At 36.4% G+C, this 24,433-nt stretch overlaps 2 protein-coding genes across 2 annotated transcripts; one reads left to right on the top strand and one right to left on the bottom strand.

Annotated features, from left to right (window-relative positions):
- On the top strand, nucleotides 2,687-20,224 carry LOC109835403 (titin homolog). Its single transcript, XM_020403380.1, is given in 14 exon segments — nucleotides 2,687-2,922; nucleotides 3,669-3,848; nucleotides 3,937-3,997; nucleotides 3,999-4,058; nucleotides 4,143-4,182; nucleotides 5,119-5,159; nucleotides 5,273-5,328; nucleotides 5,462-5,614; nucleotides 14,841-15,052; nucleotides 15,504-16,771; nucleotides 17,498-18,415; nucleotides 19,147-19,492; nucleotides 19,907-19,966; nucleotides 20,085-20,224. Coding segments are annotated over 14 exon segments (3,594 nt in total). The 5' UTR covers nucleotides 2,687-2,863.
- On the bottom strand, nucleotides 20,642-23,947 carry LOC109842727 (putative protein phosphatase 2C-like protein 44). Its single transcript, XM_020411594.1, has 5 exons — nucleotides 23,834-23,947; nucleotides 22,708-22,968; nucleotides 21,931-22,171; nucleotides 21,055-21,188; nucleotides 20,642-20,965 (listed from the first exon to the last, which is right to left on the bottom strand). Exons 1-5 carry the CDS (start codon nucleotides 23,864-23,866, stop codon nucleotides 20,828-20,830), a joined length of 807 nt encoding a protein of 268 aa, XP_020267183.1. The 5' UTR covers nucleotides 23,867-23,947; the 3' UTR covers nucleotides 20,642-20,827.

The following is a 24,433-nucleotide window of genomic DNA, read 5'->3' on the forward strand; positions in this document are numbered from 1 at the left end:
GGTGTACAGAATCAAGGAGGAACATGATGGTTCTAAGAGATACAAGGCAAGGTTGGTGGTCAAAGGATTTCAGCAGAAAGAATGAGTTGACTACACAGAAATCTTCTCTCCTGTAGTCAAACTGACTACCATCAGATCGATTCTGAGTATTGTTACAACTGAAGATCTACATCTCGAGCAGTTAGATGTGAAGACAGCCTTCCTCCATAATGACCTAGAGGGAGAAATATACATGCAGCAGCCAAAAGGGTTTACTCAGAAAGGAAAAGAAAGGATGGTCTACAGATTAAAAAAGAACTTATATGGTCTGAAACAAGCTCCAAGACAATGATACAAAAAGTTTGATGGATTCATGCATAGGAACAGATACTCCAGGTGCAATGCAGATCATTGTTATTTCTTCAAGAAGCTTGACACCAACTATATTATCTTGATACTATATGTCGACGACATGCTAGTGGCCGGTTCAAACTTGGGTGAGATCAAGAAGCTGAAGAAGTAGTTGTCGAGTGAGTTTGACATGAAGGACTTAGGTACAACAAAGCAGATATTGGGGATGAAGATTAGCATAGACAAGCTCTTGGGCACATTACAGTTATCTCAGACCCATTACATTAGGCGGGTGCTTGAGAGGTTTGGAATGAGCGGTGCTAAGGTCGTTAGCACACCTTTAGCTAGTCATTTTAGGTTGACTAAGGAGCAGTGTCCAGTGACTGATGAGGAGAAAAATTACATGGTGAAGGTTTCATATTTGTCAGCCATTAGAAGCCTTACGTACGCCATGGTGTGCACGAGACCTGACATTTCCCATGCAGTAAGAACTGTGAGCAGATTCATGTCAGATCCAGGAGAGCAGTACTAGAAAGCAGTAAAGTGGATTCTAAGGTACCTACAAGGTACAATAGAAAATTGTTTATGCTTCAAGAGAGATAAATTGGTTCTGCAGGGTTTTGTTGATGCAGACTATGCTGGTGAGATAGATCAGAGGAGGAGTACTACGGGATATGTGTTCACTTTGGGTTCTACAGCCATCAGTTGGGTTTCTCAGTTGAAGAAGATCGTTGCTTTGTCGATTATAGAGACAGAATATGTTGCTGTGATAGAGGCTAGCAAAGAGCTCATATGGTTGCAGGGGTTCTTGGAGGAGTTGGGACAGAAAAGTGAGAAGAGTGTTTTACACTGTGATAGCCAGAGCGCCATTCATTTGGTAAAGAACCAAGCTTTTCATGCCAGGACCAAACACATACATGTCCGTTATCACTTCATAAGGTCAGCATTGGATGATGACATGTTGGAAATTGTGGAGATTCAAGGAAGCAAGAACCCGACTAATATGCTTACGAAGACTGTCACTATAGAGAAACTGAAGTTGTGTTTTCAACTTCACTTGGCCTCTTTACTTGATGATATGGGAGGCCGTCGCCGCAGGGAGAGGTGATAGAGATTGAAAGTTAATCTCCAAGTGGGAGATTGTTAGGATATGTGGAGCCTAACTATCCGACTTGTCCTATACCTTATTTGAAGAGGAAACATGAGAAATTGGAGAAACAGGAACGACGGCGATGAAATTCATGCAAAACGTCAAAGGAATCAGCTTGGAGGCTTCACGGTCGACCGGAAACGTGCACAGATCCACGAAAAGTCTTTGGACTTTTTGCGGTCGACCGCGACATCATGTGCGGTCGACTGTGCCAAACCCTGTAATCAGATTTGGTTTCGGGATTTTTTGCGGTCGACCGCGACTGTATTTGCGGTCGATCGCGAATCGGGTTTTTTGGGCCTGGGCTCGTTTTTTGATGAACTGTTTTAGAATCCTGTTTGTATTAACCCTTGTGTTATTAAAGGGAAGATTAGGATAACTTGTAAGATTGACGAAAATAGTAAAATTTCCTCTTGCGGCGGTCATGGACGTAGCTTCTCACATCGAGAAGTGAACCACGTAAATCTTGTGTGTTTTGTGTGATTGTTTTCTCTCTCTTCTCTCTCATCTCTATTTCCAAATCACATCAGGTGATTAGATAAAACCCTATGAGAAGCAACCTACTTCAAAGCAGATCTTGAACCTCAAAAGCCCATCAAGCAACCAAGGAGTTGCATCACTACACCCTGTTCCCTTAAAGAGGATTTAATGAACCACTGTAGCTACCTTTATTGGTTGCGCCAACAAATCAATATTAAAGAAGAATTTGGTTTTAATTTTGCTCAAAATGGGGGAAATAGAGTATATCCAGATAATTAAAAGTACAAATGGGTTTTGTCATATAACTATAAGTCATTAAATTTTCTTAGTTCTATATTTGTTCCTGAGTCTTCATATTTTTTACTTATATGTTCTTCAAATCAGTTAAGTTTTCGTATTTGACCCCAAATTCTTTTTTAAGTTTATATTAGGTCCCGAAATCTTCATATTTCTAATTTACACCTCATTCCTATGGAGTTGTTTTAAAAATAGTCAAAATTATTACGGATTGTTAATTTAATCGAGTATATTATTTAAAACAATTTTATATACTTGAAGTGTAAAATTAGAAATATAAATACTTGGAGGTAATATACTCATAATTAAGAGAAGTTTCATCTAATATGCCAATAATAATAGTACAATTGACACAAGCATTAACAAACAGATTGTCAGCGCTTCACATGGACTGTATACACGTGATACCTTTAAAAAAAACAAAATCCCTTGCAAAATCTTTGCGTAATTAATCAATACCAAGATGCTTCACCTCACAGTGAAGCATTCTGCTGACTACTGAAAGCTCTCTTCTCCCATCTCCTCTCTCTCTTCCCTCAACAACCCACCCTTGGAAATTGGAGAAAAGCTCAGGCCTTTGGTCCCAAGATCTGATCTTTTTCAGTTATGGAGGCTGAGGCCTTGCTCGATTCAGTTGTATTTCAGCTCACTCCCACTCGAACGAGGTCAGGAATTCCCACCCATTTAGACTCTTTACGTTAAAGTGACCTACATTGTTTAGGGTTTTTGAGATTGTGAATTTAGTGAAGAACTCCCTGAAAAAAGAGCCGGTTTTGGGTTCAATTCTTAGCATTTGCCTGTTTCTTACTGCTTCTTTAGCGATCAGCCGAAAGAAGCCCTTTTTGATGGTTATATAGTTGGTTTTAGAAGATAAAGTCATGACCTTTAACCAGAAACTTTGGAGGTTTTCAGATTTTTTGTTTTTCTCTCACCCATTTAGAACCTTTACTATAAAACAACCTACATTATTACGGGTTTATGAGATTGCGATTTCTAGCAAGGAATCTCTAAAAAGGAGTCAATTTTAGCATTTGGATCAAAAAGGCACCTTTTGTCTGTTTAGGTGATGAGCTGAAAAGGCCTTTTTGTTGGTTACATAGTTGATTTTAAGAGATAAAATCATAATATGGACTGACAAATTTGGAAGCTTCCAGTGTATTTTCCCCTTTATGAAGAAAATGATAGATTTTGTCTATTACTTGTTGCTTTCTATTTTCTTCTCTCCTTTGCAATGGAAGGTGAACAGGCAATTTCTATCAACTCGGGCTGTTTTTTCATTTGAAACTTAAGGGTCTCTTCGACCTGTATAAGAAACACTAGTTTACTTGCATAATTTAAGGTGTGCTCAAATGATGCAACATACTCCTTTTGTCGGAGTTGAACTGAGAGCTTTAAATCTCATTGTTGTTAGATATGATTTGGTCATCATGGCAAATGGAAAGTCAGAGAAGATTGCATCTGGGTTATTAGATCCATTTCTCGCCCATTTAAAGACTGCTAAAGATCAGACTGCAAAGGGAGGATATTCTATTATACTCAAACCAAAGCCAAGAACTGATACAACTTGGTTTACTAAGGACACTGTAGAAAGGTATATATCAAGATTTTGATGATGCATCTTTGTAAAAAACTCCTTTGCTGCATTGAAATAATTGGCAGTGAGATTTTCTGTCTATTAGGTTTGTTCGATATGTGAGCGACACCTCGAGGTTTGAAAGAGTGAATACTTTGGAATCGGATGATATTACAGATCAATGAAGCCATTGCTATTCAAGGAAATGGCAGACATTCCTTGAGCATGGTGAGTAATATAATATTCCTGTTCATTACTTACTGATTCATGCAATTATAGAAGAATTTTATTTTAACACGCGGTGCATGGCAGGGAGAAGATCATCAAAGTAGATGGACAGGATCTATGAAAGGTATATCTAACTATCTAACTTGTTAGATTCAGTTACAACCTAACTCTAACAATAACATGAGAAGATTCTTGCAAATTTATTCTTTTCAACTTTTACATTTCTCGGTCAGCTATGGTGATAATATAGGCTAAGAAAAATTAATGAAAATCAATACTTTGTCTCTTTGACATATGTTTTAGAGTTGAATGTGGTTCCTCTTCATTTTTATCCTCTTCATTTTTCCATCTACATGCTTTCCAAGTCTAGGAAAATTTTAGGGGTGCTCTTTATTTGCATGAGCTTACATTCTGAAAAAGTTAGGTCCTAAATAGCAACCAGCTGTAATTTTGGTAGCAAAGCCCTTTCTTGATCATAAGCTTGTGACACCAGCTCAAGATTTGTTACTGATATTAACAACGTGATCAATTCTTTTGTGGCTCTATCTCAGCTTTGAGTTTTCCCTCTGTAGTTGAACCAATTTTTACCAGAGAAAGACTTAGTGTGTTTGGCAACTTCACAAAACTTGTTTTAGGTGTTACAATTTGGTCTAATACCTTGTTTTAAGTTTGGCAAAAGTTGGTCCCAATTTGAACTAGTTCTTTCTAGTTCAAAATTTATCCCCTAAACTAGTTCTTTTGTAAACCAACCCTTATATGGTTCAACTTTGGCCTAGTTAATATAAAATTAGTCTAGCCCAATTCTATTTTAAAGTTAACCATTGCCTGCTTATTTTCAGGTTCAGAGCCTGGTGTAGGAAGAATTTAATGCTTAATTCATAAAACTGAAAAATCCAAAGTTGGGAAATTATGCAAACTGATGCTGACAGTAGTACCTTGTTGCTCAATACTATTCCTGTTGCCTCAATATTATTAGTTTTTCACTTAACATAATGACTTTTGTTGTGTATTCATTAAATATAGGATTTAACATACTGGCCTTCTATCTTCTTTACTACAGTCAGCAGATATTCACTTAGTGCGAGTACCGAAAAGGCTGTGGTACTGTCTAAGGTCTTGTAGTGAGATAATTTTTAACTTAACCTTCTTTCTTTCATGGTTTATTCTTGGTGGGTCTTCTCCCTTTTCATATACTTTCCTGTTTCTAATGATAGAATGGGAAACATCGACGTCTATCAACGGGGTCCATCACTCAAGAGGAAAATTCAAGGTTTGCCTTAAAAACTTGATATGTTGGGATTAAATAAATGATACCCTATTCTCCCTGAAATAAGTGTTTGCATAAGGAGTTTTGGGCAGTGAAATTGCATTGTTTTTATGATAATTGTCCTTTTTTCTTACAGGCGTCAGCTTCTGAAAGTTCTTGATAGCCGCAAAACTGTGTTAAGGAAAGAACAGGGAATGGCCTTTGCACGGGCTGTGGCTGCCGGTTTTGATGTGGATCATATGGCGAATTTAATATTATTTGCAAAGAGTTTTGGGGCTTCCCGTTTGCTGTAAGCTCACTTCTTCCTCAATAGCTTATGGGGACAAATTTTCAAAACCAACCCCTTTTACTATTTTATTGCAGAAAACGACCTCTTTTCATTTTTTAGAGAAACCGACCTGGTTTCAGCGCTGTCGCTGAAACCAGGTCGGTTTTTCAAAAAAATTTTACGAAACTTCATGGGAGTTCAACTCCCGTGAAGTTTAGTATGCTTTTAAACTTCACGGGAGTTGAACTCCCGTGAAGATTATTTTGCTGAATAAACTCCCGTGGAGTTTGTTGCAGCGTTTAAAACTCCATGGGAGTTGAACTCCCGTGGAGTTACAGGCTAAATTTCCCAGAGAATCGTTCTCTGGGAAATTTAGACTGCAACTTCATGGGAGTTGAACTCCCGTGAAGTTGCAGGTTTTACAAATCATGCACAGGCTGCTGTGCATGTTTTGTATACGGTTACCTATTTAACTCATATATACAACTATTTACCTGTTGACAATAATTACTACAATATATATATGAATTAAACACGCACGAATCAAACAATACTAAAAAAGATCACATATCGAGCTATAATTGATCCATAAAAGTATAGTATTTAAAAATTCATACAAGTTATAAATTTTAACAAAATAAGTTCAAATACAACCCAATATAGCTCCTCTCCCTCTCTTCCCCCTCCCCCTCGCTCTTCCCCGCCCCCCGCGCTGATGAGCCTCGACTATCTGAGTATCCGGCTGTGTATGAGGTTGAGAAGTGCCGGTTCCATTAACATGCGAAGTGCCGGCTCCATCGGTATGCGAAATGCCGGCTCCATCATCATGCGAAGTGCCGGCTCCATCAGCATGCGAAGTGCCGCCGTCATCGTCACGTGGCCGTCGATGCCGAGTGTACGCCTGCCCAAATGATCGAGACCTGTCCTCACGGTCTGCGAACTCGTCGACGTGAGTCTTATGAAACACCTGTGCTATGGTCTTCTTGATCCTGTTGAGGAGCCCTGACACCACCTGATCCTGAATCTCAGGCACGGTCGCATCAATATCAGCCTTAATGCTATCAAAAGCACGGACCTGTGAGGTAAATAATTTATTAAGTACCAACTCAAGAAAAAATATTATAATTTAGCTTAGAAACTTACGTAATCTCTCTCGTTCATCCCACTAGGGATGTAACTGTCTGTCGGTGGCCGTGGCATGTGTCCAGCTAAGGGCTGTGGGTCACGTGTGATCCATCTACGTGTGATACCCCAATACCAACCCATATACGCGGTATAGTCAACAGCTATGGGCCTCGTATCCTGGATGAAATCCCACCTGTGAGCCCACCTGTCTATATAGGCCGCACGGACTACGGCCCAGTCGGTATGGTACGAAGTAGGTCGTCGCCGACGATTGATCTGCTCGACAGGGTCTGGCACATGCTGAGAGAGCGTAAACTGTCATGTGCAATATGTAAGCACGAGCATGGAACTGAAGCGTCTCCATACTGGCATCCTCTGGTATATCACCCTGAAATGTCTGACGAAGCCACGATAGCTTCATCGCACCACTCCTCAAGTCAGGAACCTGTCCAAGAAGCCGTGCACATACCTCCGGCCAACTATGATCATCGGTGCCCGTAACTGCCGGCCCATCGATCTGGAGCCCAAGTATGACGGTCACGTCCTGTAAAGTGATGGTGCACTCCCCTATATGCATGTGAAAGGTATTGGTCTCTGGCCTTCACCTCTCAATCAGTACAGTGATAAGTGGCCAATCAAGCCTGATATATCGAACCGTCGAACACTCCCGAAAATCGTCCTGAGAGATCAGCGCTAGAACTCTCGCATCCTCAATGACCCAAGCTGAATGGCTCTGGGAATGCTCGATCATGGTGATGTCTGGTACAGGCTGCACGTCAAAAAGAATTGATTAAGTATAATGCGAAAAATTAAAATTAGTGCCAATGCATATACAAAAGATGTTTTACCTGTCCAGAGCCAATATGGTCTGAAACGTGGCTCGCCTGGAGGGTCAAAACGCCGGGGCATATCGGTCCCGGATCCATAATGAATATAACTGAGAATAATATTAGAAGACAATGTACAATGTGTTAGATCTTTCTGTTAAAATACTCATCTAGTTATATATAAACAACAAACGAATGCGCAACGTGAAAGGATCGAGTAACTTGAAACCAAACATTAAATTTATATAACATAGTACGAAACGATACAAATTACAATCACAAATGACATACGGAAACAAACAACTCACGAAACCATTACAAATTACAATCACAAATGACATACGGAAACAAACACAGAACGAAACCGCTACAAATTACAATCACAAATGACATACGGAAGAAAACACAGATCGAAACCGCTACAAATTACAACATCAACGCCTAATCCTAACTGGACAATTATTTTTGTTGTGGCCCGGTTGATCGCATCTACGAAACTTCACGGGGACACTGCTATATATATGCATCTACTGAAGATTTATGAACAAATTAAAGTTCATGGGAGTTCAACTCCCGTGATGTTTAAAAATACACTAAACTTCACGGGAGTTGAACTCCCGTGAAGTTTTGTAAAAAAATTTATAGAAACCGACCTGTTTTCAGCGCTAGGCTGAAAACAGGTCGGTTTTTACAATTTTTTTCAAAACCGATCGTTTTTTGCAAATAAAATCCTAAAGGGGACGGTTTTGAAAATTTGTCCTAGCTTATGGAGATTTGAAGAATTTATATCTAATTTGTTATGGACTACCATGTAATTAATATTCAAGTTTAATTCAGCAACATAAAAGTTAAATTTTGGGAAAGCATAGAAGACTTTTTAGAATTACAAGTTTGTGTGTATGTGTGTGTGTGTATATGGGGATATTGGGTATGAGTTAGAATTACAAGTTTGTGTGTATGTGTGTGTGTGTGTATATGGGGATATTGGGTATGAGCTGTCATCCAGGTTGCATGGGTATGGGTACGGCTACACAGTAAATTTGTAAAAGGTAAGGCACGGGGACACTGCTATATATATGCATGTTGTATACTCATATGTATTAAAATTAATAATTTATATAAAATCAATATTGTTTTCTCATTTACATAAGACCAATATATTAGAAATAGTGAAGTGTGGAATATACATCAAATAAGTATATGAGGAGTGTTTTAAATATAAAACATGTATTATATAATTGAGCATAGGCCCGAATAAATATTTGTATATATTCAAGAAGTGTCCAAGAGGTTTGGTTACGTGTTAGGTATGGGTATGGGTTTCCTAATAGAAGTACCTAAGTAACATAGTCTTTTGTCAATAGACCTCACCACTAGTCTATCTCTTCATAGCTTATTTTGTTAAATGAGCTGCCACTTTAACCTTTTCTTCATACATACATATAATATACGTATACATGCACATACTGTTATGAGAATCCCCAGGACTAGGCTAATATCAAACACATGAAAGCACGAAACATATCGAGAGCACAAATTACACACGGATATGCATGGTTCGACTCATAGTCTATATCTACGGGTGAAGGAGGAGAATAGTTTTCAACAATTTGTGAGGAATACAATGTGGAGATCTCTCAACCGCTCAATTCCTAACACACCCTGAAAGGCTAATACAACTCTCCAAAGCAATGGAACAAAAAGAGAGAAAATATGAAATAGGTTTCACAAGAGAACTCTTTGTTCTTGATTAGTACTCTGTAGATTGATGATGATAATTCACATTGTTATAAATAGCGATAAATAGTACGATAATAGCAGTGCTAATAGTGTTAGCGATCCTTTCCCGCTACGCTATCACCCAATAGTAGTGACATATTGCATAATATGCACTCTCCGCTCGCTGAAGCGGCCAAAAGCACGCCATAGCGGTGAATAGCTGTGATTGCTGGCAAAATTCGTTTTTTGACTGCTATTTATGTCATGTCATGCCCTTGAGGTCTAATTGTTGTTTAGACCTCGAGGTTACATGACTCAGTGCAATCAGTCATAAATTTTCCAATACTTAATTTCAGAGCAGTGATCCCATATTCAACCTTTGCAACAATAACATCTTCATCAAAAATTTAGTGCTCAAGGTTTTTCTTCAACAAGCAATAGAGTTTACTACTATTTCATCATTCCAACCACAGTTCAACTTGTACATATTGGACATACTTACAACCCAAAATACACCATAGAGTTTCTATCCACATACAAACTTATATGTACACATTACTTACCAGCACTCACTACTAACTCCAGCCAACAATGGAGGCTTTTATCCGATTTTGTTGACTAACAAAATTTCTGCTCCCAAAAGCTTAACCTTTAGACGTGCCCAATTTATTCTCCTCTTTCTTCTAAAAAAAGGTAATAATGAATAAGATGAGTACGGCTACTCAGTAAGTAAACCAACCACTTCTTAAATTCTAGATTTATACCAATTCATATCATAGATATCAGTAACATATAAATGACTATGGTAGGAAAAAATCCACGGTAAAAGATGGCTTAAGAAATGAAAATGAGATCTTTAGAAGACAAAGAACATCATATACCATGATATACTATTCACAGATGTACATTCAACAGTTAACTTGTCCAGTTAGGAAAAATATATTAGATTTACAGTGATTCATGTGAGGTGTTAACTTTCCCAATGAACCTTTTTCATTGTTATTCTTATGTTCTACCATCTAGCCAAGGGTTCAGTAATTCCTGATGGTATTACCCTATAGGTACATTAAAGTACAATACAGTAATGATTCAGTAATTCCTATGAGTTCATTAATCTCCACGGACATCTCCAAAGGAGTCACTAAAAACCTCCTTGAACGTCTTCAAGGAGTCAGTAAAAACACCATTCGAACGTCTCCGAGTGGTTCAATAACAACTCAGGGGTTCAGTATCTTTTGCTTAGCCAAGGCTTTTCAATCAGTATAACCACACCGGTGGACCTAATAACAGTACAATAACAGTAATTTTCCAATGGCTAGAGGCTTTCTTTTACAATTATATATTCAACAGTGATCTCTTTACAAAATCCTTTGTATAAACTAATAGCCACCAAGCCCCTTCTGAAATTTATATCCTATTCTAAAAATTAAAATTTTCTTTGAATAATATTATCAAAATCTGTAAGATAAACTTTTAATCACATTCTGACACGTATTTCCATTTTGCAATTTATTTGATATACTATGATTATTTCAAAGATTATCATGTAAAAGCACAACTAATACTATCTTGATAGCAATGACTCTTTTACGCTGGAAACTATATCTTTTTCGCCATGACTCATTTTCTTGTTATGAGAATAATTAAAACACCATTACTAAAAGTTAAGCAAAGCAACCATGACTATATGCATGATGGCTTCAGGTTCATAATTTATTTTTTTATTTTTTTTATTTTTTTTGTATAAGATACATACATTTAACTTGGGCTCATTGTTTATTATTAATGTCACTCTAGGTCAACTTCTTCATATGGGAATGCATGTTTGCTACATTCTACAATCAGGCAGTGAAATATAGTACATCTATTTTGTTTCAAGACTAAAATACATGTGTATCCCTCACTAAATAGTTTAAGAGACGCATAGGCATGAATCTCAATAGTCTAAACAGTACATTGGTTTCATGTAAAATATATCTGTAAGCCTTGAATTCCAAATTCTAACATGCATATACAATGAATAAGAAGTTACTGTATAATATAAGCAATTCTAAAATATAAGAAGAGCTAAATTACTTACCTTAATCTATAAATTTTGATTTGTAACTCTCTTGTCCTCCCTTCCGATCTTCGTTGCTCCTTTCCTTACTCGTTTTCTTTTTTTTCTTCCTATAAGTATATTTTCATGTGAGGTCTCCGTGCAATTCACCTATCAGCTAGATGTAGTCATATCTTATAATTACTTACCCCTAAGCTTTTAATCCATTAATGGGTACGCTTCATCATTGTCATTTTTTTTCACCGACATACCAATCTACCCAACACATCATCGTAAGCCCCCCTTTTCCCTCCATCTCATGACACATGTATCTTGACTCACCTTTCACTGCTTAAGCAAGTCACCAAATATTTCCTTCTTTGTTCAATTATCTATTATGATTCACTTCTTAGTTAAATCTCCTCTGGAGTTTTACAAAAATAGCAATAGATGACGATTGATTCACTAAATAACAAGTCGTATTTACCGCTTTCGCCTAGTATTCCTTACATAACCCACACTGAACAACATACAATGAATTTTCTCCAAAAGCATTATGTTCATATGTTCTGCTACTCCATTCTATTGCGGGTGTGCTAGAGACTGTGCAATGTCTAATGATTCCCTCATCTTGCAGAATTAATTAAATTCTCCTATACAAAACTCAAGTTCATTATCAGTTTTAAGCCTCTTAATCAGCTTTCGAGTTTGCTTCTCAATTAAAGACTTTCACTGCTTGAAAGTCATAAGCATCTCATATTTATATCTCAAAAAGCAGATCCAAATCTTTCTGGAGTAGTCATCAATGAGGGTCAATAAATATTTCGATCTACCACCCTTCGAGGCAACTTAAGAATGTCTCTAAAGATCTGAATGGATATAATCCAAAATACTTTTAATCTGATGCACTCTTATACTGAAATTAACTCTTTTCTGCTTCCTGAAGATGCAATGCTCGCAGAACCTAATTTTTATGTACTCTTTCCACATAAAAGACTCTTCTTGCTCAACTTGCCTAATCCACGCTCACTCATATGACTAAGCCTCATATGATATAATCTGATAGTACCTGCTTCTGATATTGATGATGTAACTGTAGCCGAACTGGTAAAGATTGAACCCTATAAAACATATAAGTTGTCGATATTTTTTCCTTTCATAACTATAAGAGAACCTTTTGAAATCTTAAGAACTTCACTTCACCTAAAAAGTTACACCCAAAACTATCAAGAGTGCCCAAAAAGATGAGATTCTTCCTTAAACTTGGAATATGCCTAATATCAGTCAAAGTCTTGGTGACTTTATCATGCATCTTAATCCGAATATGTAACTGTAGCCGAACTGGTAAAGATTGAACCCTATAAAACATATAAGTTGTCGATATTTTTTCCTTTCATAACTATAAGAGAACCTTTTGAAATCTTAAGAACTTCACTTCACCTAAAAAGTTACACCCAAAACTATCAAGAGTGCGCAAAAAGATGAGATTCTTCCTTAAACTTGGAATATGCCTAATATCAGTCAAAGTCTTGGTGACTTCATCATGTATCTTAATCCGAATTCTCCCTATCTCAATAGTCTTGCATGAGACGTTATTCGTCATGGGAATAATTTTATCATCAATAGCTTCATAAGTGGTAAACCACTCCTAGTTATGACATATGATAGGAACAATCCGAATCCAAAATCTAATCATCCATGCTCTTATTTTTCTCTTCGGTAACCAACAAAGTCATATCTTCAGCAATATCGACTTCACTGGAGTCCTCATTTGGTTTCTCTTTATATTCTTCTTGTTTCTTCTTGTTCTTCAACCTGTAACAATCGATCTTGATGTGCCCTCTTTTTTTGCAATATCTGTAGGTCAGATTCATGTGCTTCGAGTTATACCTATTACCCCCAAAGCCCATTTCTTTCGATCTTTCTCGAACAAATAAGCCATTAGCTTTATTACCACTTTTGCTTATGGTTAACTCCTTATTGATCTTTTCCTTATTCAACAAGTTCTCTTTGACGTCCTTGATGTCAATAGAATCTCGGCTGTAAGTCATAGTATTCTTGAAGTGCTTGCAGGAATGTGACAAAAAAACACAATAATAATAGGGCTTAATCTTCATCATCGATCTTAACATCAATCTTACTTAAGTCTGTGATCACAGAATTAAATTTACCAATATAAGATTTGATGGATATACTCTCCAACATTCGAAGTGCGTACAAACGTTGCTTTAAGAGGAGACAATTAGTGAGCAATTTCGTCAAATATAAATCCTCCAACCTAGACCATAGATCAATAGCTATTTTCTCTGTGAGAATTTCTTACAAAACTTCATTTGTCAAACATAACTAGATCGCTATGAGAGTTTTATCATCCAACTCGTTCTAATCTTTCCCAGTCATGGTAGCTAGTTTCTTCAATTTTCTGAACAAAGACTTCTTCAATCCGTTCTGTATCAACACCACGTTCATTTAAACTTGCTAAAGGCTAGAACTGATGTTGATGTCAAAATTTTCAATATCCCACTTCGTAATAGTTGTCATTATCTTCTCGTCCGATTGATAGTTGAGGGTTCTGATACTAATTTGTTATGACAAATCCCTAGGAATAGGCTAAATATCAATCACACGAAAGCATGAAAAATAAAAAATATCGAGAACACAAATAAGACACACATATGTCGTTGGGCTTGTAACCTACATCCATGGGCCAAGGAGGAGAATAATTTTACTAATAATTTGTGAGGAATACAATATGGAGATCTCTCAATCAATCAATCCCTAACACACCCTAAAAGACTAATACAACTCTCTCAAATAAAGAAACAAAAAGGGAAAATATCAAATAGGCTTCACAAGAGAACTCTCTGTTCTTAATTCGTGCTCTCTAGATTAATGATGATAATTGGCTTAAAAGTTTGTACAAATATAGGCTTGAAGATCTTCAATTCCTTGCTGCATATGGAATATGAGTTCTAGTGGGATTGTGGGAATATAAGTCTACATGTTCTAAAGCCCAATAAGAGTTCAAGCACATAATGACTTCTATTCTTGCTGCCTGCAATTAGAGTTCTAATAGGAGTTCACTTGTGGCTTTCCTTATCACCAACCTACAAGTCCTATGCACAATAGGATTGCATTGATGACCAACTTAATTTCTAATAAAAATGAATCCTCTCAGCCAAGTCTATCCAATAGAGAAAACTCTTGGTTTAAGTCCATGTTTGAGTCACACTAACCCATACACATACACATACGCATGTATATAGACACACTCATGTGTATGTATATATTAGAGGCGCATAGGAAAAATGAGCTTTCTGTGAATAAAAGACCTTATTGATAAACTATGAAACTTAGTCATGATTTATATATAAGAATTTCCGACATGTGTCCTAACAAATTTGAAACTGTAGGCGTGGGAATAGGAGATATTATGGCCACATTAATTGTTCTTAACATACATTTAGTCTGTACTGTCTTTGGATAAATTACCAAAGCATATGCATCAGCATACTTATTATTTTCCTTTGTTCAACAGGGAGGCCTGCTTGAAATTTGTGGAATTATGGAAGGCAAAACATAAAAGTGAGCAATGGCTTGAAGTTGTCGGTGCAGAAGCTGTACCCTACCAATCTGAATTTGTTTCTATGAAAGAGAAACAATTTTCAGAAGTGTGGCCTGTGTCCAGTGATAATTTGGCCACTGGAAATAGTGAGATAGATAATTATACTTCTGCTTCAAATGCTGGAGGTAAATAATCATCAGGCTTAAAAGGATGTGTTTCTCTTTTCACATGAAAATTGTCTTGCATTTTCTATGTTGTTGAAGTTGTGTTGCCTTTTCCCAGAAAAAAATTACGAATTCTTTTCAATTTGACTCTTTTTCTACATTTGTGTCTCAGAGATAGATGTGATTCATTATCCTAAGAATTAAATAAGATTTATAATCTTTGGTTTTAGTTCCACCTATGTTTCTTCAGTTAAATGCCTCTATTGATGAATGCCCCTAGTAACTTTAAAAATAAAAGAAGAAGAAGAAGAAGCAGAAGAAGAAACGGAAGTTTTTGGGACTATATTCCATTTATGCCCGTCATATTGATGTTTTGTTTCCTACAACATATGTATTATGCGCATTTATTGTTTACATCAAGACCATCTTGTGTTAAGATGAGTTTATGTTGAAATAATTTTTGAATTTCCAGATGAAAGACTAGGTTCAGTCCCTAAATATGATCACGGTCATGTTCAAAATGTCATGATTCCCCAATGGGCATCGCATGGTCCACCAGTTTCTCAATCATATCCTGTACAAAGCATGTCATACTACCAGAGTTATCCAGTTAATGGCTCGGGTTTCCAATCTCCATATGCTCCTATAGATGATCCAGGACTCAGAATCAAGACAAGCTTAAAGGAATCAGAGAATGGCGTATATCAAAATAACAAGGAGTCTCGAAAATCACGTAAAAAGGTACGCAATTCAAGAAAAATACAATCTGACACATCAGAGGGAAGTAAATCAAGAAGTGAATCTCAATCAGCTTCAGATATCGGGTATGAGGAAGAAATTCAGGATTTACAATCTAATACGCCATCAAGAAAGCATCAAAGCTCTTCAAAGTCCATAAGAACTGCAAATATAGTTGAAAAAGATCCGGTTGTGGACAAAGGAGGAGATGCTGGAAATTGGCAGACATTTCAGAAACTCTTACTTAGAATTCAAAGAGAGAGCACTAGCGCTGATAGAGATATGTTCTCTAATGAAGAGGCTCAACCGAAGAGAAGACAGAATAAGAATCCAACAGATCCTAGTACTCCTCCTACACGAAACAATAGTGATTTGCAGGACCTGAGAATGGTTGGATGTGATAATGAAAGTAGAAGAACTGGATATTGCAAGTTTAATAATGATGATTTAATGATTAGTGAACAAATGAAGCAAGTGAGCAATAATAATCCAATTTCAAATGAGTACCAAAACAGCTCCCATTTGCACAAAAGCTCTTTATACAATGCAAGTGATGAGTCTTTTATTGTTCCCTGTAGATCAGGCTTACACGAGGAACCGACGAAAGAAAAGAGAAGTGTTATTGAGATGAACTCTGATATTCATCTGGCACGGAAGAATAAGGATAATTCTCATGGGAACAAAGATTGCCAGAGCTATGAACCTCATGATTTGAACTTAATGCCGGATCGTGGTTTTGAATGGAAATCTCATGGTTTTGATCCTGCGAAAGATTTTGACATGCAGATTTCGACACGAAATTTCATCAAGAAAGAAAGTATAAGCCAAAAAGATGTCTCAAAGAGGGCAAGAGAAGAACTGAAGGGATTGATAAGTAAAAAGACTGCACCGATGACAATCAGAGGGAAGTCCTCAAAATTGAATCCTCTTGCTGATGCAAAAGCACGAGCGGAGAAGATTCGGGCATTTAAAGCAAATCTTCAGAAAGTAAAGAAAGAAAAGGTATTTCTATTTTGCTTCTACTAAAATAGCAGACTTCAAAGGTTCCTGTGTGGTGATAACTAGATTATACATTCTAAATTACTCCCAAACTACTGCTCCAAAACATTGTGGGTGATGACTCATCAATTTTGGCAGCAAACCAAGTGGAAGGAACCCATAATTTTGTGTGTAGTAGTGTAGGATTAGTTTAGAGAGTTTAGTTTAGTTAGAATCATCCAAAAGTTCCTTGCTTGCCTCTACCCACTCTTATCACTTAAATAAAATGAACAAACTTACTTGCACTTCTTTTGGTATTTTATAGGGAACTCTCTGGGTTGCATGGTTTTGAGACTCGAGTTAACCTTTAAGAAACCAATATTAATATTAATGTTTTGAACTTAATACCCCTCTAGTTTTATTTTTGCAGATATACCTGTCAAGTGAAATCTTTTTTATTCTTTCACCTCATGGGTATATAATTTCTTCTTTCTCAGAGAATAATGAGTCAAAAATTTCAGTCAAGGGGTACAATAAAATTAGAAGGGTAATAAGTTCAAAGTAGCGATACTATAGGGGGTCTATCCGCAACTAACCCTATTGTAAATCATCATAAAGGATGTTTAAATATTCAATCAAGCATTCTATACAGGCATTTTTATAAGAAACCAATTATTTAAGTTTGTTACACTTTATAAGATATTCGTTCCTATAAAATAGGTGCTTACATTTTAATTTTGTCTGCTCCAGGAAGAGGAAGAGAAGAAAAGATTAGAAGCTTTGAAAAGGGAACGACAGAAGAGAATCACTGCAAGAAGTAGTTCAAATGTTGCTAATTCAACCCTTAGTGCACCTCTCCCCAAACTCAAAAAGCCAATAAGCCAATCTCCAAGTACTCCAAATATCTCAAAGTTCGGTAATTCTACACCTAAATCTTCTTCCCCTTTACGTAAGATGCCAAGAAGTAGCAAATCACCTTCAAGTCCAATGCAAACTCGAGCCTCATTAACACCAAAGCCTTCTCCACTTTCTTATAAAGGTTCAAAGTTCAGCGATGATCAGCCTTCCAATTTGTCACCTTTAGTAAAGTTGCTTAGGAGCAACAAAACTATTGCTCAATCTACAAGTAAATCTCAGGAAACAACAGTACAGAGACGAATAAGGCTTTCTCCAAGTCCATCATCAAGTTTCAGCAAAGGCTCAAAGTTCAGTGATTCTCATGAAGTCACAAAAGTTAATAGATCGAATGGATTGAGACAATCAGCAACCCCTGTATCTAGGCCAAGTGAGATTCAAGCTAAAAGAGTTTCTGATCCTAAAGCTAGAAAATCAAGTCCCGGTTCTTCAGTGAGGAGAATAAGCAGTAGTCAACAACAAAAGGAAACAATGATGAGCAAGTCTCAGGTGAAGTCTAAGCCTGCTACTTCACGGAGTAGGACTGGGGCATCAAAAGAAGCTTGTGGAGAAATCAAGAAGAATCAAAGTAAAACTTCAATCAGCAACAATGAAGATGACCCGATTGTTGAGAAAGCCGTTGTGATTCTTGAAAATAAAACAACCGCTGCTCCCATTACTAGGGCATCTGATGCGAAGAATGGAGTCAGCTCCTGTAAGGATGGTAGAATAGAGGAAATTGAGTTGGCTTCAGAACTGCAGAATTCGGTTGAGGTAGTTTATGTGGAAAAAACATGCATTCTTCTTCAGTTATAGTAGAAAGAGAGTTTTAATCATGCTTGTTAGGAGTATCTTGTATTCATTCAGTTGACAAGTGTACATTTGGTCTAACAAAGGCATTAGATGTAGTGTTCAACCCCACATTGAAAAAAAACTATTTATTGGATATGATAAAATATGCTCGGACTCATGAATCAAATAGGATAACCCTTTTTAGTCAATTAGGTCCAACTAGATTAGCTTGGTCCATTTCAGTTTATGGCCTTAGCACCCCTAACAATGTTGTTCATGGTGCCCTGACGTATGGTGTAATTACGTTGTTGTGACTCTAGCTCTAACCTTAATAGTCAATAATCTTTGCTATAAACCTAATCCTAGCCTGAACCCTAACTCTAATCAACATCCAACAAGAACTCCATGACAGTGAAAATAAACGATGTTATAACAACAGATCCTAGGGCCAGGGTTACCCGGGTAGATACATAGACTCAAGGGTCACCTGTGTGCTTACAACATATCTCAAGGTACCAGAATGTAATTAATCCTTTCCAAAAAGACAATCAAGTGATTGTCCAATCTGGGCATGTTGTTACTTTCTTTATTGTTCGATTTTTAGAATATTTGTCTTTAAATATGAAGAGCGAAGAATTGAGTCAACTTTGTGTATTCCTAGCATTATTCATGTTTCAGTGCTGAATTCTACTATTTGATGCTTTGCTATTCAGGTTGTCAATGTACCGAAGGTTGTGTCTCAAAAGTTGTCAAACTTCCCTGTCACTAAAAAGCCAGATCAAGATCCTTTTGCTCGTGCATTACACAGAGAAAAATCCACTATCAGAAGTCTAGAACATGTTGGAGAACATATAGGTCAAAAAGAGGCTACAATTGGCTCGGAGAGAAATCGACACACATGCAAATCTATGGAATCAATTTCTTTAGTACAAATCCATGAAATACATGAGAAACCTCTGGTTAGAGGATCCCCGAAAGGGATTAAGGAAGTTCTGAAATTTCGAAGGAAAGGCCAGAGTTCAGCTTCAGGAGAACCTAACTCAGATACCTCTAATAATGGTAACAACTTGGCTCAGTCTTATAATATAATTGAAGCTTCTCACTTGTTCACTATATAGTTTCCAAGTAAATGAAATGGTCTTTTAGAGACCTTCATGATAAAATGCAGCATTTTACTTGGAAAATTCATATTTGCTTGATGCATCAGAGACATGGAAAATTTAAGGACAATTTAATCTATAGTGTGACAAAATCATCCAGGCAAGATTATATCACCTCATTGCCCACGTCACAACTACGTGGAGGACAAAAACAAATTTTATCAACATAGGGAGCAAGTGATGTACATTGATATCACCCTGAGTTTGTAGCAACGGGCATAAAGTTCGAAAGATGTACAAGCAACTTGTATTTTCTTCTATATTCTCCACTAATTTTACAGCTCTTGGCTGATGACTATATTTTGTGTTTCAGTTCCAACACTTAAAGATCTTATTTCTAAAGAAGATCACTCCTTAAGCACTCCACCTAAAGGTTAGTCTTAAAAAAATTCTTCCTTTTTCAGAGATTGCTTCAATGATTTACCTATAAATTGCATCTGCCTATATTGAAATGCTTGTTGTTGTTGTTGTCATTGTTTTCCCCTTTGCAGCTTCTCGTACCTTTTCCCTCTTTTCGCCTTTCCAGCATAAGAGTACTGAAAAGAAAGCTGCTGCTCGAGGTCTGATTAGAGGTGATGTGTATCCGCAAATTTTTTGGGGTGTTCCCCTCTGTATATGGCAATTTTTGTAAACACAGTATCTTATCTTTTTAAATCCTGTGTTTGTGCCTTGAACTTGCTTGTATGCTTGGACCTCTAATATGATGAAGAAATTTAGCGAGTGATATTACTGATGAATAAGCCTCACAGGACTAATATAGTGACTTTGTAGTTGTTTTCTCAAAGGAAGAGCCATCTAGGAGATAAAACAGGCATCAAGATGATTTTTCTGAGATATCAAATGTACCAAGTTTAATGCTACACGTCAACATGTCCCAGTTTTTTGTTTCAGTCAGCGATTGTTATGCATTTGATTGCATTTATGTTATATGATTGCATTTTTGGGGACAAATTAGGCTGAAAACTTGAAAGTACGGACAACCTCTTTGGAGCGAAAAAATCAGATTACAGTTAGAACCAAGGGTAAAGAAATCCATACATGCTAAAAATGAGGACATATTCTACATTAGACATTCACAAAGCCTTAGTTCACCTAATACAACAAGTTTATACTTGAAACAAACTCAAAACATAAGTTTACAACAGTCATCCTCTCTATATTCAACTTGGTTAAACTTCTAATCTAACCATCCTTTTACTATTAGATTAAAATCCCCATAAAACACAATCATTTATCAGTGAAATCTAATCACAATACATTGAATCGCAGATTTGCTCATTCTATTGAGAGCCTCCTCAGCCAGACACTCTGCTGCCTTTTGAGCATCCTCAATGTGAGCTATCAAGTCCACAGCTTCTTGGTTTCTCATCACCTAAACAAAACAAACACCCAAAATTTAAGAAATTTTATAACATAGAGTTACGCCATTTTAAGCCAGAAATTCTTCGAAATTCGATATACCTGCCAAACTCCATCACTTGCTAATATGATGAACTCGGTCTCTGCCTCCACCTTCTTTGAAGAGATTGCGAGTTTTGAGCTCTTATTTGGATTGTTTTCGCCATTCGTAGAAGTGCATTTCATGTTCCATATATCTACAACAAGAGAGCAAGCTTAAGATGTCGATGATAGCATACTTGGTTCAATCTGTTGAATCTATGAATCTAGGACTTCATGTTTGCGTCGAAGTACTAAAATAAGTAGCATAAGACTAAAACTGCATGTTATAGTCTTAAATTACGAAAGTGATAACAGAAACAGTTGACATGGTTTAGAGAAGGCTTAGATTTTTTTTTGTATATATACGCTTAAATCATTCATATTTGCAGAGCTACCCCCAAAATCTTAGTATTTACGAAGCTCACCTTAAACATAGACTTTGGGGGAAAATACACCCAAATCAATAAATCATAAATTTGTTGGGCATTATGAGTAAAAATTTGGCTATTTTGTTGATATTTTTACATTACAAATACAAATTAGCCTATCCGAGTTAATGATTTGTGTTTGTGTCAAAGTACTAAAATAAGTGGTGTAAGGCGAAAAATATATGGTATAGTCTTGGATTATGAAAGTTGTATGGAAACTATTAAACATGATTTAGACACGGGTTATATGCAAATACATTATTGGCAAATGTACTCCAACCATAATGTGATTCCCACGAGAACTTAAAACCAAGGGGGAAAATATGTTGTCAAGGAGACCAGAGGGATACCTGTTAACAAAATAAACCATGGACTATTTGTAAGATGCATTTGCAAACAACCCTTTGTAATTGACGCTTTATGGAGGAAATAAACCTTGATATGCATTTCACGCAGGGAGTTTATATACCTGATACAGCCCATTTTCTCCTCACTTTCCTCTGATGCTTCAAGCCTAATTGAGTCCCTAATCCATCTCGACACAATATTGCTCTGTACCCACCAATTGATGCCGAGACAAATCTCTCGCCTTTCATTACAAGAACACTAGAAGATCCTCTGCTATTGTTCTCTTTCTGTGCTTGTATCTTTATTTTCGTCGAAGCATAGGCTTTTTTCATTGTCGCTTTGGCTTTTCTCCTAATTTGGTTCTACAAGAATAATTGAACAAGAAGAATTAGCATAGAATATGAACTAGAATCTGTATTTGCATTTTTAGTGAGTTTTTCACTAATTGAAAAAAGATTTTATTTGTAGAATGTTTCTGTAAAACCATTTATTTAAAGTTCAGTTGCTGATATTTGCATATCAATGAAATAATCCATGGTTTATGTGCAAGCTGTTCTAAACATGAAGGATAACAATAATCAGTTTATTTTACACCCCTAATCATTTTAACTACAAAACGCAATCTAAGAATGCAAGTTTTAAAGATCATAAAAAATGTTGTCTATGTCATACATTCTTAGTAAGTTTCACTAATCAAGCAAAATTGTTACAAACACAGAATGTAACTAAACCATTCATTTAAATGTTTAATTCCTGAATTTCGCATATTCACTGAAATAAACAATTATGACTCAAATGCAGATTGGGTACGGCCTTGCTTCTGCAAACTAACCACATAGCTCAACCATTACAAAATAGAGCATAATTCAATCAAGAATGCAAGTTCAGCAACCTTTACCTCGTTAAGATTATTATCGAACAGGCGAGACTGTAAATATTTAGTAATCCCAGGTCCCATTTGCTGATCAAATGCTCCGAACAACCAAAACTCATGCCCTTCAACTTGCTCTCTCTGAGCATGAACAAATCCATCGGTTTCGACGTCTCTCTCCACCGCGTGAAACCCGTGCGAAACTCCTGTCCAAATCCTCTCACTGTCTGTATTGTTCGTGTTCTTGATCTTGATCTTTCTCACTGTCACTTTCTTGATCTTGAACGCCTGAAAATTGAGCCCAAATATACAAAGAAATAGAATTTTAACCTCAATAAATTACTGAAATAAAATGGTTCTACATGGTTCTGTTCATTACATTTTACGGAGTAAACATACCCATGTTTACATAATTTCTTGAGAATTCCTGAGTAATGAAAGGAAAAGTTTTTAACAATACAAAATTAATTCAACAAAATTTTTGATATGCAACCTGAAATGAAGTAAGTATTCCGAAAGAAATTAGAATTTTAAACTCAAGAAATTGCTACAATAAAATGGGTTTTGTATGGTTTTAGAAAACTCTGTTCATTGCATTTTACAGAATTCATAGATAATATCTTTATTTATAAAAATACTGAAAATGGTAAAGGTCTTAGTTAATTAGAAAATTAAGCAACTTGCAACAGAGTACCTCTTTGTTACAAAGAAAATTACGATTTTAACCTCAAGACATTGCAAGTGTAAAATGATTTATATGGTTTTAGAAAACTGCTTTCAATTCATAATTTCTCTGAAGGTTCATAAGAGAAATGACAACACTGAAGGTTTCAGTTGTTGATACAAAACTCAACAAAGAAACAATTTTGATAAGAAACTTGAAACTATGTAGCTCTTCATTACAAAGAGTCATCATGAACAGGGAAAATCATTGAATAACACACAAAAAAAAAAGCCACAATTTTTTTAAAAGAAAACTCTGTTCTTTACCTTTTATCTCTTCATTGCAAAAGATGATCACAAACAGAGGACAAATCATGAAGAAATAATCCAAACTGTTTTTCCTAAAGCCAAGACTAATAAAAAAAAATCACTGTAGCTCCAAATTGGTTATTGAAAATCATGAGATAAATTAAAATAAAGAAACTGATACCTTGAATCTCTTGAGCAGGACCTTGAAAGCCATCCCTGAGATTCTTGCTCCCAAAAAAAAAGAGAAAAAAGAAGAAGAACTCCAAGAGATCTTTGTTTATTGGTTACTTTTATTTTTTTATTAGGGGAAAATAGGAAGAGATAAAAGATACAGGAAGAGTCTTTTATACTTAATTAATTAATTATGGTCGTTTGAGTGAGATTGGAACAGAGCGCGAAGTCATTGGAGAATTTTCTGCCACCTGTGGGCCCGCCCCAATGAAGTGGACACGTGGAGCGATAGGAGATTGTTTGACTTTTGAGTTAGTTTGAGTAGTAACGTCTTAGATAGATTTGGGGCTCACATGAGGAATGAGGGGTCGAGATTGGATGATTGATAGGAATGGACGGTTGTGATTGATTGTTTATTTTGGGCCGGATGCCGCAAGATCCACTTAGATCCGTTTGGTATCTTAAAAACCAAAATAATATATAAAATCTGTTATATTGTTTTGCTAAAAATATTTGGCAATCTTTCTCCTCTTCACCAAAGTTTGCAGGACAATTTTCAAAAATAAAATATTTTTAAAGGGTAAATTACCAGATTCGTATATTTAATTGT

Source organism: Asparagus officinalis, chromosome 1 (genome assembly GCF_001876935.1).
Source record: "Asparagus officinalis chromosome 1, Aspof.V1, whole genome shotgun sequence".
Classification (NCBI taxonomy): Eukaryota; Viridiplantae; Streptophyta; class Magnoliopsida; order Asparagales; family Asparagaceae; genus Asparagus; species Asparagus officinalis.

Coding starts and splice junctions, on each gene's coding strand:
- LOC109842727 (XM_020411594.1), bottom strand. CDS start 23,866: ATGGCTTTCAAGGTCCTGCTCAAGAGATTCAAG. Junction 22,172..22,707: donor TCGATAATAATCTTAACGAG/GTAAAGGTTGCT, acceptor TTATTCTTGTAG/AACCAAATTAGGAGAAAAGC. Junction 21,189..21,930: donor GAGAAAATGGGCTGTATCAG/GTATATAAACTC, acceptor CTCTTGTTGTAG/ATATATGGAACATGAAATGC.